General features: G+C 42.5%; 1 protein-coding gene across 1 annotated transcript in view; it reads left to right on the top strand.

Moving 5' to 3' along the window:
• PCSK5 (proprotein convertase subtilisin/kexin type 5) overlaps window positions 1–5,340 on the top strand; it is a 468,004-nt gene extending 462,664 nt beyond the window's left edge. Inside the window, exons 36-37 of the mRNA XM_040417061.1 lie at window positions 2,224–2,407; window positions 4,726–5,340. Of these exons, the coding sequence (XP_040272995.1) occupies window positions 2,224–2,407; window positions 4,726–5,144 (603 nt within the window). The 3' untranslated portion in view covers window positions 5,145–5,340. The remainder of the gene's footprint in view (window positions 1–2,223; window positions 2,408–4,725) is intronic.
• Window positions 5,341–15,828: the final 10,488 nt, after the last annotated feature.

The raw sequence follows: 15,828 nt of genomic DNA, 5'->3' as shown, positions 1-15,828 counted from the left end.
AGATAGCATACACTGGGACAAATGTCTCAATGCAATTGCGCCAAAACCAGGAATGGAAAGATTTGTTCATGTTCTGTGTTTTTGACTAGAGATGAGTGAAGTTATGAAAAATTCGAGTCTGCTGCTTCGCCAAATTTCACAAAGAAATTAAATTTGTGACAAATTACTTTGTCACAAAGCGCATTCCTTTATATGTAGCAGGCACAATAACTGGGAACGGTGATTGTGTTCCCCCCCCCCATCATTGAAACCCTAAGAGGCCTTCCAGCAGTTAATTAGTGTAAAATAAAATAAATGCTCACCTTATCCATTTGATCGCGTAGAGGCCGTCGCTGCCATCTTGATTGAAGACACTGCGCGAAATGTCACTCAGTGATGTGATGTGTGGGTGCAGTGACACTGGATGGGCGTGGTGACGTCATTACTGATGATGTCACCACACCCGGCCAGTAAGCTGGTGTGGTGACATTATACATCACCCATTGAAAGATTTTGCGCGGTTTCTGCAATCAAAATGGCCATGGCGGCCTCTTAGCGCACAAATGGATGAGGTGAGTATGTTGCTTTTTAACTGCCATTTCAGGAAAAATAGATTTGTTACCACAAAATACGAGGAAATTCGGCTTCACAGCGAATAAAATTTTTCCTGAAATTCGTATCCAAGTCCACTTTGATTGCTCAACACTATTTTTAACCGACACCTGGATTTGGCTCAGAATCACTGATGGAAAGAGGCCTAATGTCATGGCCTATGGTCGTGACTCTTTGTGTCGCATGCAGTTGTCAGCGGTCTGCTTGTTGTCTACCGCAGGTTAGGACAGTTTGTATGTTTGTCTCACGTGTGGTTGCCGCTGGCAACATAATTATGTTTGGCAGTGTAGCAGCCTGAGTTGGTTGCTAGGCGGCTCGCTGTCAAGGCATGCGGTTGCTTCTGGCAACATTTGTATGTATGTGTTCACTGTCTATGTTTGGTGTGCACGGGATTCATGTTATGTGTACATTTCCCCTTTAAGTGACACTTACCTTGTCTGGTGTTGGAAGGGTTAACTCCTTTCCTAGTTTGTGTGTGTGGGTGTGGCTACTTGGGCTATTTAGTCTCTGCTAGATCCCTGTAGCTGAGGGGTACTCCAGCCATGCCTTAAAACATGTACTGATGTTAAGCTAATGTTTGTGTGGTGTTTTACCTTATTGCAGCTAAGGATCTGGTTCCTGTGTGTTTAATGTGTGTGTACTGTCTCCCCCTATGTTTGGTGTGGACATCAGCGTTTGAGCATGGGTTCCAGTCACTGTGTCTGTGGCAGGTAGGTGTGGAAGTTGTTTCACTCACCTGCCATATCCATATGTTGTATATGTTTCCCTTTCCTTGCAGCTTGGTCAGTTTAGACTCCTGTTTGTCAGTGTCTAGGAGGAACAGGTCATCTTACCCTGCTCCTAGTCCAGGGATATCCTGAGGGCTAGTAGGGACCCGAGGTTCCAGAGTATGAGCCCTCCTACCATCTGGGTTGGCTCATACGGTTAGGAATCAGGGTCAGAGTTAGGGACGCTTTAGGAGGTGACCAGCTCCCTGATTCTGTTGTCCTGGCCTAGCGGCTTCCCAATATCCCTCTAACATCGCACGGCGGGGGGTTCCCCCCACTCTCTGCCGTGACACCTAAAGGATTTGGTGAGCAGGGAATGAAAGGCCTCAGAATGGGTTAAAATAATGAAAGTAGTAATGTTTACCTCACCAATGCACTGCCGTTCCTGCCATTTAGACGCTTAAAGTCTTCCCGCTAGTCTCTGCTTCTGGGTTCCCGTGCCAGAAGATGATGTGATGTGATGTGATGACCCACCTCAGTCAGTGGTTAGGTGAGCAGGCATCTCCTTCCATTTCCTGCTTGTTCATACTGGACCAGGAAACAGAAACCAGTTGGGACCTGGTAACGAGTAGAGTGGTGGGGATCAGTGAGGTATTATTCTTTCATATTTTTTTAACCCACTTGGAGACCTTTCCTAAAAGTCTCTCCCGGCTGGACAACCAGGCTACACCAGGTATAATCTGTCATAACATAGCATCTCGGTTAATTCAAGAAAACAGTGAGTGCTGTGTTCATGAATGTTAGCTACACTAACGCTACACACCAGTGTAATGCACAATGGCGCACTGGTACTGGTAAATATGCCCCATTGTGTCCAGTTACATAAGGAATTAGAAGCAATAATGTTCTGCTCTGTCGTTTATAGGATCCTGATGCACAATGTGAGAAATGCCATGAAAGCTGCATAGAATGTAAGGGGCCTGGACCTCAGAACTGTACCGTGTGTCAAGCAGGCTTCTCACTGTATGTAGATGAATGGAGGTGTGTGCGTTGCTGCAGTGCCAAACTACAAGACACAGGGGAATGCTGCGACTGCACTGAAAGGCTGGGTGAGATTATAGAAATAATTTGTCTGCTATGAAAATGTAATTCACATAAATTCTGGTTTGCTTTTTCAGTATATACAGTATACTATATTTTATCTATAGCAATTTACTATGTATTATATGCGCTGCACATGAACATAAATATACAGCTGAAGACATAAGTTTCCATACATCTTAGTCACATTCATCGAGGACGCAGATACAGTTGAATACAATGCTTCACCATTCCCTGGCTGGGGCTGTTCCCAGCAGGCAGGCGCAATGCAGTGATATAATTGTACCTGCCGAGCGGGATAGAGCACAAGCCAGGGGATTCAGTAGGGAACGGGGCCAGGTGAGTATTACTTTTTTATTTTATTAAACTACAGGGCACTAAGGAGGCAGCACTATTATCAGGGGGAATTATAGTACATTTTATGGTGCTATTATTTATGTGTGCAGTATATGGGGTTATTATTCATGTCTACTTATAGGGGTTATCCAGGAATTTGATATTAATTATCTTTCTTCAGGATAGGTCATCAATATCAGATTGATGGGAGTCCGACTCCTAAGACCTACACCAACCAGCTATTGGAGGAGGCTGAAACGTTCCATGAAGCCCCTTCCTAGGCCAGTGATATCACTGTACATCAGTCACATGGCTTAGACGTGAATGAAGCTGAGCTGCAATACCAGGCACAGCCTCTATACAATGTATGGTGCTGTGCTTTGTAAGTTGTGAAGAGGCCATAGCACTCATCAGAGCTCCAGTGAGCACAGCGGACTCTTCAAACTGCTGACTGACGGAAATGCTGGGAGTCGGCCCTTTGATATTGATAACCTTTCCTGAAGATAGGTCATCAACATCAAATTCCCAGATGACCCCTTTAAGCCCATCTGGCTGATCCCTAATTGTTGGCACATATATATTTAAATATATAGGCAGAATTCAGATTATCTCACAAGTGGTAGGGGTGGGCGGAAGCAGAGTTGAAGTTGCACCAAGGCCTATAAGATTTTAGCTGCACCTCTGTCTAAACCATCATTACTATGCCACAATGCACTCATGTATTAGTGTGCAGTGCCCCAGGGAACCACTGCAAATGCTTAACATTTGCTATTTGGGTTCATTTATTTTCTGTTCTTTAATGTTATTCCGAGAGCATAAAGTGGTAGCACTGCTTAGTTTATGTAGGAAGGCTGGACCTGCCTCCTCACAGGTTGGAGCTGGGAAGTGTAGCTCAAGCAGCCTGGAGTGAGGAGCTGCTCCCACCTTCTGACAGAGAAATAACAGAATATACAAACTGTTTAGGGACAATTTAAAGGACTGGTGCAAAGGACAGACCGTAAGTGCAATTGCTTGCTAACGGCAACAGGTCTTACTGCTAGTGGAAAGAGTACATTGCTTGGGGCACCCACCACATTTTTACCACAGATTAGCTACCTGCTGAAGTATCTATACCCCGCCATGGGAACTGTAGTACATATTGTGCATGTGCTCCCCTTTGGTCAACTCAGAAAGTTGTTTGGAGTTAATAGAGAGACTCAGAGCCGGCAATCTGGCAGCTTGCTATTTAATATTCAGCCTTGGAAAGATTGTGTATGTACTCGGGACAGAGAAAACTGAATGCTACCAGTGTCTTTGTTTATGAACTGCCTACATTACCTCAGTAAGGAACACTGGATTTATTACCCCTACACTGGCCAAATGATTGCCTTTCACCACCACTGCCATTATCTGGTCCTGCATCTACCCTCCTGCCTTGTAACCTGCCAACTGTTCACCATCAAGGGCACTCCAACTACCAGCAGGTGGGTCCCCAAAATGCCCAGGGTGTGCCCCGAGGGAAAAAAGTGTGTGTACTCCTTTCACTGCATGCCCCCCAGGGAGCACCAGAGTGAAGACACCCTGAACAACTACCTCTCCTCACCTCCGGGTCCCTGCATATGTACAGTTGAAGTCATAAGTTTACATACACCTAAGGGCTCATTCTGCACATGGCCGTCACTCTCAAAGAAAATGCCTATTCCTGTAAACAAGAATAGGACATGCTCTATATTTTTTTTAAATGAATGGGTCCACACCCGTTCCGCAAAAATGCAGAAGGGGTGCGGAACAAAACATACGGCCATCTGAATGAGCCCCTAGTCACACATTAACTTTAAAAAATAAGATTTGTGAATGCAGCTCTGGAATATAATACACTTTTTTATTTCAATGTCAGATCTAAATGCAGCTTCACATGCAGCTAGATAGACAAAACATGGATACTATAGAGAAGCCGTGTCTTAATTTGCATGCAATAAGCTGATTTCTTTCACATTTGTTCATATTGTAGAGGAATGTATCCTGATAGCAGGACTCTTGGAAGAAAAATCAGATCATAAAAAGGCAGCTTTGTCTGTGGCGATATCCATTCTGCTGGTGCTTATTGTGGTAACAGCCATATTCCTTTGGCGACGAAGGGCCCGTTCAAAAACTTTGACTGTCAAGAAAGGCGGCTATGAAAAGTTACCAGACCAAACGAAATCCTACCAGTCTTACAAAAGTGCTAGAGAAAGCACTTCCAGCTTCCAGCAGGACCACGTGATTGAATACAAAGATCGTGACGAGGAGGAAGATGATGAGGACGACGACGAAGATATCGTTTACATGGGACAGGATGGGACAGTGTATAGGAAATTTAAATATGGACTTCTAGAAGATGACGATGATGAGGATTTAGAGTATGATGATGAAAGTTATTCATTTAGATAATGTATGTAAATATCATCAGCACTGAAATAATGGTAAGGACTAAGGGGACATGCATTAGGATTATTTACATACAGCCGTTTTGCACTGCGGCATACTGTATATAATCCCATTGGACCACAAATGAAACTATTTCAATATGCGTTCACACGAGTGTAAGGGCTCGTTCACACAAACGTTTTTTGCGTTCCGTATACGGAACCATTCATTTCAATGGTTCCGCAAAAAAAACGGAATGTACTCCGTATGCATTCCGTTCCCGTATTTCCGTTCCGTTGAAAGATAGAACATGTCCTATTCTTGCCCGCAAATCACGTTCCGTGGCTCCATTCAAGTCAATGGGTCCGTAAAAAAAACAGAACACATACAGAATGTACTCCGTATGTCGTCCGTATCCATTCCGTTTTTGCGGAAACGATCTATTGAAAATGTTATGCACAGCCCAATTTTTTCTATGTAATTACTGTATAATGTATATGCCATACGGAAAAACTAAACAGAACCGGAAACACTACTGAAAAAAAAAAAGAAAAAGAAAAACGGATCCGGGAAAAACGGCCCGCAAAACACTGAAAAAGACATACGGTCGTGTGAACGAGCCCTAATGCTGATGCATTTTTGCATCCATATCATAGTCAAAAGTACTGACCAACTGCAGGTCTTCTGACCCAAACAATAACAACGTTAATAAAATAGTGATCGATCCCTTTAAGACCCATGGTTGGTCAGGGTTTGCTGCTGTAATATGCATGCAAAAATGGGACAATATTAGGCTCATGGGAACCAGTAACTTCCTGTTTTATGAGATTTGTTGTTCAAATTGGATGTCTGCATTTAACCCTTGTTCATACATCTCACGGCAGCATTTCCAATATTCATTGGAATAGGGTAATTTATTATATACTGTCACTTCAAGTTTTTTTTTTTTCGTGTAGCGAAAGTACTTAGGAGCATTCTTGTAATATACTTCGTGATTTTGTTCAGTTTTAGAAGGAAAAAAAAAAACTAAAAAAAACTGCCTCTGAAGTTGTCCCTTATCAATTCTCTAAATGAGCGTTGCGAAGAAAAAAACTTCAGTGTCCAGCGTGTACACAGACTACTACGGCCCACCGTCACATGCACAGCCAGACTCCCGAGCCTGCCTGTATACTCCTTGCTTCATACATTGATATAACTGTCCTAATATACTGTAAAACTACTGTATTTCACCCCATCTCCCTGCCTGTTATACTAATAGTGTATCTCTCCTTTATCTCTCTGATATGCTCACTAACTAACTAGTAGCTGGGGAGATAGAGAATCAGTGCGCTATCAGCACTCACCACTGGCAATCAGTGCTACAGGAGGGGGGGACAGGGAAAAGCAGTTTTACAGTACATAAAGTACAGTATATATGTCACGTCTCGCCTATATCGCCACCGCAGCTAGTTAGTTAGTGTGCCGGAGAGAGAAATGTGCTGTCAGTGACCAGTACTGACAATCTGTATAATAGGCAGCGAGATGGGAAGAAATAGTTTTACATTACAGGTATATAGGGACAGTTATATTAATGTATGAAGCAAGGAGAGTAGAGGCAGGCTCAGAAGCCTGCCTCTGCTTGTGACAGTGAGCTGTCTTTAGTGTACACTACATGCTGAACACCAAAGATAAGTTTTCCTTAGCAATGATCATTTAGAGCATTTAGTAAGGGATGACTTCAGAGCCTGAATAAAATCACTCAAAGTCATGTATATTACAAAAATACTCCTACACTTCGCATACACATACAAAAATACTTTAAGCATCGTATTCTGTGCCTTCTTGGAGTTGTGTGGCTGGTAGAATTTTTTTTTTTTCAAAGAAGTCATACTCACTTCACTGAGCCATGGGGGCTCCTGTTCACATGAAATGTGACCGCTTAGTCGATCGCTGGCCACCATAATGACCCACCTCAGTCAGTGATTGGGTGAGCAGTCACATTTTTTTTGTATAGAGGAACCTTAAAGTAGTGACTAACAGGGGACTTGGGAAACCGTGGAACCAAGAGTGCCCGGGGATTGTGAGGAGAGTATGACTTATTTTCTTTAGTTTTTCTGACCCTTTCTTTAAAACATTTTACCAGCTTGACATCTCCTTTAATCACAGACTGTTGAATTGTTTTTTTAGAATTTCTTTAAACATTCCTTGTGTTCCCTTCACCATTAGAAATAATTTATGGAAAAAATGATTTTGAAAAAAATTGGTAATTTTGGTTTTGTTGAAATTGTGAAATATATATGGCACATCTCCATTCGAAGGAAGGTGCAATAATATAAAGAATGCTCCAATGCGTTTCATTCACGTTCAAGTTCCAAGACAAGAAAATCTAATTTACTATTAGACAGGGTAAAAATTTTGACAGGGATGGGGTAATTTATCAAACTGGTGTAAAGTAGAACTGACTTAGTTGCCCATAGCAACCAGTTCCTCCTTTCATTTTTGACAGCTCCTTTGGAAAATGAACGGCGGAGTCTGATTGGTTGCTATAGGCAACTAAGCCAGTTCTACTTTACACCAGTTTGATCAATTACCACAGGAGTCTTTAAAGTGGTTATCCAGTTTCCTATCCTCAGGATAGGTCATCAGATTGGTGCAGGTCCAACACCCGGCACCCCCGCCGATCAGCTTTTTGAAGAGAACACAGTGGTCATACAAGTGCTGCCTTCTCTTAAAGCGGTTGTCTCACTTCAGCAAGTGCCATTTATTATGTAGAGAAGGTTAATACAAGGCACTTACTTATGTATTATCCTCCACATTTCCTGGCTTGATTACTTTTTCCATCACATTATACACTGCTCGTTTCCATGGTTACGACCACCCTACAATCCATCAGTGGTGGTTGTGCTTGCACACTATAGGAAAAAGTGCCGGCCGGGAGCATGGGAGTTCACAGACTAGTGCTTTTTCCTATAGTGTGCAAGCATGGCCACTGCTGCTGGATTTCAGGGTGGTCATAAACATGGAAACAACCAGGGTATGATGTGATGGAAAAATGAATCCAGGAAGCAATATAGACAATAACAATACATTAGTAAGTGCCTTTTATTAACTTTCTCTACATAATAAATGCTATTTGCTGAAGTGAGACAACCCTTTAACTGTCTGCTCCTTACCATCAAAGTGAATGGGACGAAGGAACTGTAATTACACCTGCTGGATTTTGGAGTCCAGGAGGAGGTCCTATCAGTGACTGTCAGCTATCTCTGTACACACAGTCATAGAGGGAAGGCTGTCAGTCACTGACCTCCTCCTGGACTCCAAAATCCAGAATGCGCAGGAATTTAAATTAACGAATTACAAGTTTTACTGAAAGTTTTCCCATAAGACTCTATATCAATCTGCTCAGCTTTTCCCACTCTATAACATGCTGCCTGCAAATTATTTCACACTTTCATGGTCACAGATTCCCTTTAAGCCAACTCTTAGGCTGTTTCAGACGAGCGAGTTCACAATAAGAAACACACTCTGTGTGACAGTAATTTCGCATCCTGAGCTCTTCTGCTCTTGTAATGGGACCTCACAGCATTATAATGATTTATAATGCTGTGTATCCCTGCCCGACATGATTTGTAATGACATAATGCCTTCAGCATTTTTCAGAAGTAATTTTGTCCCATTTTTGACCAGCCATTTGTCAAACGTGGCAAGAAACTGTCTAAAACATTAGATGTAGCTTTTGCGTCAAAGTCAAAACAGTAAATATAGGCCAATGAGTAGACCGATTGTGGAAGAGAAATGTGTTTAGGCCACCACCAGTGTACTGTGAGTTCCATAGCTTGAATATGTCTTCATACACAGCCATAAACTTCTCAACCACTTTCACGCGTCAGAATTTTGCATCAGAACCAGGAATGGGTCCAAAACATGGAAGAAGTGCAAATCATTACAGTCCATCTGTGTAGGTTCCACTCCAAGTTCTATCTTACAGATACTGACCAGAATACTGCCTTGTGAAAATGGCCTGCTCAGACCAGGTCTGGCATCTGAAAGATTGGCCTGATGGGTGAGAAACCTGCATGCCTGACGACCTGAACTAACAGCAGTATAGATCCTAATGATGATGTTTGTAAGGGTAATTAGACCAGAGGTCCATCCGGACCTTGCGGAAGCAATATGGGCGCAGAACCTGTATTACACATGTTAAATATGTACATTTTCAGAAATCTTTCTTGCCACTTGAAAATTAAGCATGCAGAAATCCTAGGTAGAAACAAGGCCTCAATAACAGTTATTTCCTATTTTTCCAACATCCACATGATAGGGAGTAAGTGGGTCATTTATTAAACGGGTGTAAAGTAGAACTGGCTTAGTTGTCCATAGCAACAAATCAGATTTCACCTGTCATTTTTCACAGCTCCTTTGGAAAATGAAAGGTGGAATCTGATTGGTTGCTATGGGCAACTAAGCCAGTTCTACTTTACACCAGTTTGATAGATGACCCTATAAATGTCTGATATCTGGGAGTACAACTGCTTCCCCCCACTGATCATGAGAATGTAGGTCCTGGAACAGTGGCTGCAGTGGTTACTTGTGGTACACAGGTACTTCATTGCTGCAGCCTGGCATGGGTTTCAGGACAGAGTTGTTTTCAAATTTATTTATTTTTAATTATTATTCTTCCAGCACCTTTTCCCCCCTAAATAAATAAGTCATACAACCCCTTTGAAATGAACAATCCAGTTCAGTTTTTAAGGAGTCATCTTTTCTGTAAAAGGGTTTACCCTTTTTGCATGACCGTGGCAGTGACGTATTTCATGCAAAAATGGCACTGTGAAATTATGGCCATCCTGTTCACAGCCCTGGCTTGGCATGGACAAATTGTAATCATTTTCTGAAGCTGAAAACAGAACGTAACACTTGTTGCATACTCGTCTAACTGAATGGTTTAAGAAGTCAAATAAAGTTGTACATGCGGCCCAGTGGACTATCAATTTGGAAGGGGGGGGTGCCAAGGAGGTCTATGACATTAAAGGGACACTGACAGGCCCAATAAGCATAATTAGGTATATATATATATGACAGTACAGCTCTTCTAAAGTGTATTAAAAGCATATAAGTATACCCCCTGTCCACCTTATAAATACAGTAAACTGATGTTTTATAACCTGGTAGAATCGTCTTCTTTCTGCCCAAGGGGCGGCGTTTCATCTCCACTTCTGCCCAGCCAGCCTCCCCCAACCGCCGTTTGAAGCGCCACCCAGCTCATCAATATTCACTTCGCTGGGCGGCTTCTGCTGTCCCCGACTTTACAAGATCCGGCGCATGCCCAATACAAACCTATGGGCATCGGACTCAGTCTCATCTTCAGCGCATGCGCCCGGGACCTTCACTGGCCGGGATCACATCACGCCTGCGTCCACTCTGCATCTTAGAAGCCGCTTCAGCCTCTGCGTTCTGCGCATACGCCGGGCGCTGCTCTCAAACACCTCAGAAGGGGTTAATACTAGTGCGGTCGACGTCCAACTCTTCGCTCCGCCCTCATTGTCTGTATGTACACAGTGTCGGGGACAGTAGTAGCCGCCCAGCGAAGTGAATATTGATGAGCTGGACGGCGCTTCAAAAACGGCGGTTGGGGGGAGGCTGGCTGGGCGCAAGTGGAGATGAAACGCTGCCCCTTGGGCAGAAAGAAAAGCGATTACTTCAGGTTATAAAACATCAGTTTGCTGTATTTATAAGGTGGACAGGGGTTATACTTATATGTTTTTAATACACTTTAGAAGACCTGTACAGTCATATACACTGCTCAAAAAAATAAAGGGAACACTTAAACAACACAATGTAACTCCAAGTCAATCACACTTCTGTGAAATCAAACTGTCCACTTAGGAAGCAACACTGAGTGACAATCAATTTCACATGCTGTTGTGCAAATGGGATAGACAACAGGTGGAAATTATAGGCAATTAGCAAGACACCCCTAATAAAGGAGTGGTTCTGCAGGTGGTGACCACAGATCACTTCTCAGTTCCTATGCTTCCTGGCTGATGTTTTGGTCACTTTTGAATGCTGGCGGTGCTTTCACTCTAGTGGTAGCATGAGACGGAGTCTACAACCCACACAAGTGGCTCAGGTAGTGCAGCTTATCCAGGATGGCACATCAATGCGAGCTGTGGCAAGAAGGTTTGCTGTGTCTGTCAGCGTAGTGTCCAGAGCATGGAGGCGCTACCAGGAGACAGGCCAGTACATCAGGAGACGTGGAGGAGGCCGTAGGAGGGCAACAACCCAGGAGCAGGACCGCTACCTCCGCCTTTGTGCAAGGAGGAACAGGAGGAGCACTGCTAGAGCCCTGCAAAATGACCTCCAGTAGGCCACAAATGTGCATGTGTCTGCTCAAACGGTCAGAAACAGACTCCATAAGGGTGATATGAGGGCCCGACGTCCACAGGTGGGGGTTGTGCTTACAGCCCCACACCATGCAGGACGTTTGGCATTTTCCAGAGAACACCAATATTGGCAAATTCGCCACTGGCGCCCTGTGCTCTTCACAGATGAAAGCAGGTTCACACTGAGCACATGTGACAGACGTGACAGAGTTTTGAGACGCCGTGGAGAACGTTCTGCTGCCTGCAACATCCTCCAGCATGACCGGTTTGGCATTGGGTCAGTAATGGTGTGGGGTGGCATTTCTTTGGAGGGCCGCACAGCCCTCCATGTGCTCGCCAGAGGTAGCCTGACTGCCATTAGGTACCGAGATGAGATCCTCAGACCCCTTGTGAGACCATATGCTGGTGCGGTTGGCCCTGGGTTCCTCCTAATGCAAGACAATGCAAGACCTCATGTGGCTGAAGTGTGTCAGCAGTTCCTGCAAGACGAAAGCATTGATGCTATGGACTGGCCCGCCCGTTCCCCAGACCTGAATCCAATTGAGCACATCTGGGACATCATGTCTCGCTCTATCCACCAACGTCACGTTGCACCACAGACTGTCCAGGAGTTGGCAGATGCTTTAGTCCAGGTCTGGGAAGAGATCCCTCAGGAGACCGTCCGCCACCTCATCAGGAGCATGCACAGGCGTTGTAGGGAGGTCATACAGGCACGTGGAGGCCACACACACTACTGAGCCTCATTTTGACTTGTTTTAAGGACATTACATCAAAGTTGGATCAGCCTGTAGTGTGTTTTTCCACTTTAATTTTGAGGGTGACTCCAAATCCAGACCTCCATGGGTTGAAAAATTTGATTTCCATTTTTTTATTTTTGTGTGATTTTGTTGTCAGCACATTCAACTATGTAAAGAACAAAGTATTTCAGAAGAATATTTAATTAATTCAGATCTAGGATGTGTTATTTTTGTGTTCCCTTTTTTGAGCAGTGTATATACCTAAATATGCTTATTGGGCCTGTCAGTGTCCCTTTAAAGCTGACAAACACAAAAAAAGAACTTTTAATAAGACGTATGTCAGCACTACACTAAATTAGTAAATAAAAGTTCATGTGCGTTAGCTTTAAAGAGGACCTGTCACCACAAATATGGATAGATGGATATATATTTTGTGCGAAAAGATTCAGTAAAACCTGTAATTTATACATTTACCGTATATCTTTACTTTTTCCACTTCCTGTGAAAAGCTATGGGTACAGGGAAGAGGGGTTATCAGTGACTGACAGCTATCTCTGTATACACACATACTCACAATGCTATCAATCACTGATAACACCGCCCCCATGTACAACTATCAGTGACTGACATCTATCTATGTATACACATTTACATAGAGAATGTTATCAAATCTGTGATAACACCTCCCTCTTGTACCAATAAGAATTCACAGAAAGTAAAAAAAATAAATAAAAAAAAAGCAAAAGATATACATGCCTATTTTACAGGTTTTACTCAGCTTCTCCTGCTCTATAAGGGCTCTTTCACACGAGCGGATCCCGTGCGTGGAATCCACTGTGTGAAGAGTGCCAAGCCCCGTTCCAGACAGCAGAGACACGGAGCACTAACATGATTGACATAACATAATGCTCTTTGCCTCTGTGACCTTTTTACTACAAAATCACGGTGACTTTATCTCACTGTGATTTTGTAGTAAAAAGCATTATCAGTCATGTTAGTGCTTCGTGTCTCTGCTGTCCGGTGCGGGGCTTGGCTCTCTTTCACTCAGCAGATTACCTGCACGGCATCCGCTTGTGTGAAAGAGCTCTAACCTGGAGCTTTCAGATTGCACTGCATTTTGTGGTAACAGGTCCTCTTTAATGCTTTGCATCCCCATTAAGTATTCAGGTTATTCCAGTTTACATTGCAAAATCTAAGAATTCTTTCCAGCTTGTATTTCAAGTCCAATTCAATGAAAATTTGTTTGAGGGCGTTTAGGGTCAACGATTTTAAAATGGCATTTAAATTAAATTACGGTACATTAGTTCTCCTTTACACATGGATCTGTTGCAGTAGTTTTTGAAGTTTGCAATTGTGCCCCCCCCCCCTAAATTAAGGCCCTAAAAGAAAATAAAAGGTGGCATTCATCATTTGCAGTTGTTTTTGTGTCAGTTTTAAGTCTGTCTTTTCTTTGCGTGCCTGCATCAAATTTAAGAAATGGCACACCAAATATATTTGGAGTGAGTGCAATGTGTTTTACAGCTATATGTGTAAAAGTAGGCCAGGGGGTTGCCTGGAGTAGCTTGCAACTATTTTGCGTCTTTTGCAAAAGTCACACATAGTAAATGTGCCATAATCCAGGTCTAATTTCTTCTGTAGCGCTAAACAAACCACTTAGAAAAGTGGTGAGGAACATCAAATGTTGCAGAAAACGACGCAATCACCAGGACTTTATACTTTTTTTAAGCCACAAAAAACTGACATATCCGATTCGATAAATGTCCCCAAAAATGTTTTTGCAAAAAAGTGTGGGGAGATTTATCACAAGGGGAGTGATTTTATTCAGTTATGTTTTGCACACTTGTGTCTTGAGATGCTGCCCCACTTTACACCACCGGTCTCCTGGCGTAAAATTGTGAGAAGTTTTTTTCAGTTGATAAATATGACAAAATCAGCTGGACAGGCTAAACACGCTCACTTTACCAAACTGGAAAAGTAAAAACAAAGTGATGCAAACTGTTTGCGCCAATAACGCCAAACCACTCCTTTTTTGAGACTTTCTGAAACCAAAATTCTGGAAAGCAGGAATTGATAAATCCCCTATATGGTAAAGCACTCCTAAAAGGCTCAGCTCTCAAACTGCCGCACCCTCGGCAGTTTGATTCACAGAGCTAGAGAGGCTTGATCACTTTTATACAGCTTGGCCCTGTCAAAGTGCACAGCAGTTGCAGAGAGAGCAGAGCCTCCAGGTGTAATGACAACGCCCCTGTTGCTCCTAGAAACTCACTTTCATATATTAAAACATCATATTTCTCAGTAATGCAGGCACATATGAACATTGGACCAACACAGACGCCTTCAGCTGACAAGTGCACATGTAACAGGTCAGCCAGCTTCATAAATACAAATCTGCTGACAGATGCCCTTTAATAGAAACCTAGGAAATCTGTCCTTGTCATGTGAAGGACATGCAGGTAATTAGCTTGTGACAGTACAGTAATCAAAGCTGTGCGTCCATCACATGACCAGGACAGATTTTATCCCCTCAGAGCAACAAAGGTTCCAGTTGCGAGAAGGCATTTGTGCTCAACTTCAATGTTTTTACTCAATGGAGTAAAAATCACAGAAATAAGAAAGCTAGTCAATGGTGGCATTTTAGGGCCCTTTAACCCCTTAGTGACCAAGCCTGTTTGGGCCTTTATGACCAAGCGTTTTTCTTCCTTTTTTTATGGTGTCGTTCCAAGAGCTATAACTTTTTTATTTTTTCGTCTATATAGCTTTATGAGGGCTTGTTTTTTACGGGACAAGTTGTAGTTTTTAATGGCGCCATTTTGGGGTACACATAACTTTCTGATTAACTTTTATTAACTCTTTCTGGGAGGGAGATGGGGAAAAATAGCAATACTGCCACTGCGTTTTTACATTATACATTTTTTGGCGTTCATTTTTCGGTGCAAATAACATAATATCTTTATTCTCTGGGTCAGTACGATTACAGCGATACTAAATACTTATAATTTTGTTTACGTTTTACTACTTTTTTTTGCAATAAAACACCTTTTATTAACCCAAAAAATTATTTTGCATTGCCACTTCACAAGACCCATAACTTTTTTTAATATGGAATTGTGTGAGGGCTTGATTTTTGAAAGACGACTTGTATTTTTCATGGGTATGATTTTGGAGCAAATGCCGCTTTTTGATCGCTTGTTATTACGTTTTTTTTCGGTGGAAACTAAGAATAAATTAGAAATTCTGTCTTTTTTTATTTTTTATGGCGTTCACCATAGGGGATAATTTATGTAATATTTATGTAGTCCCGGTCGTTACGGACGCGGCAATACCAAACATATGGGGGATATTTTCTTTTTGCAATTTTTTTCATTGAAAAGCGTATTTTCAATGGAAAAAAAAGGCATATTTTTTTATTTTATGGAATTTTTTTTATTTAATAAATGTGTATTTTTTTTCTATTTTTTTTACTACTTAATAGTCCCACAAGGGGACTATAATATACAGTATTTTGATTGCTTTTAAAATGTAATGCATTATCTCTATAATGCATTGCATTTCAATAGCAATGCTATTCGAACATTGACCAGCAGGCTGCGCCAGAGAGGCACAGCCTGC

Source organism: Bufo bufo, chromosome 2 (assembly GCF_905171765.1).
Source record: "Bufo bufo chromosome 2, aBufBuf1.1, whole genome shotgun sequence".
Lineage (NCBI taxonomy): Eukaryota > Metazoa > Chordata > Amphibia > Anura > Bufonidae > Bufo > Bufo bufo.
This window is presented reverse-complemented; position numbering and strand designations above follow the sequence as displayed.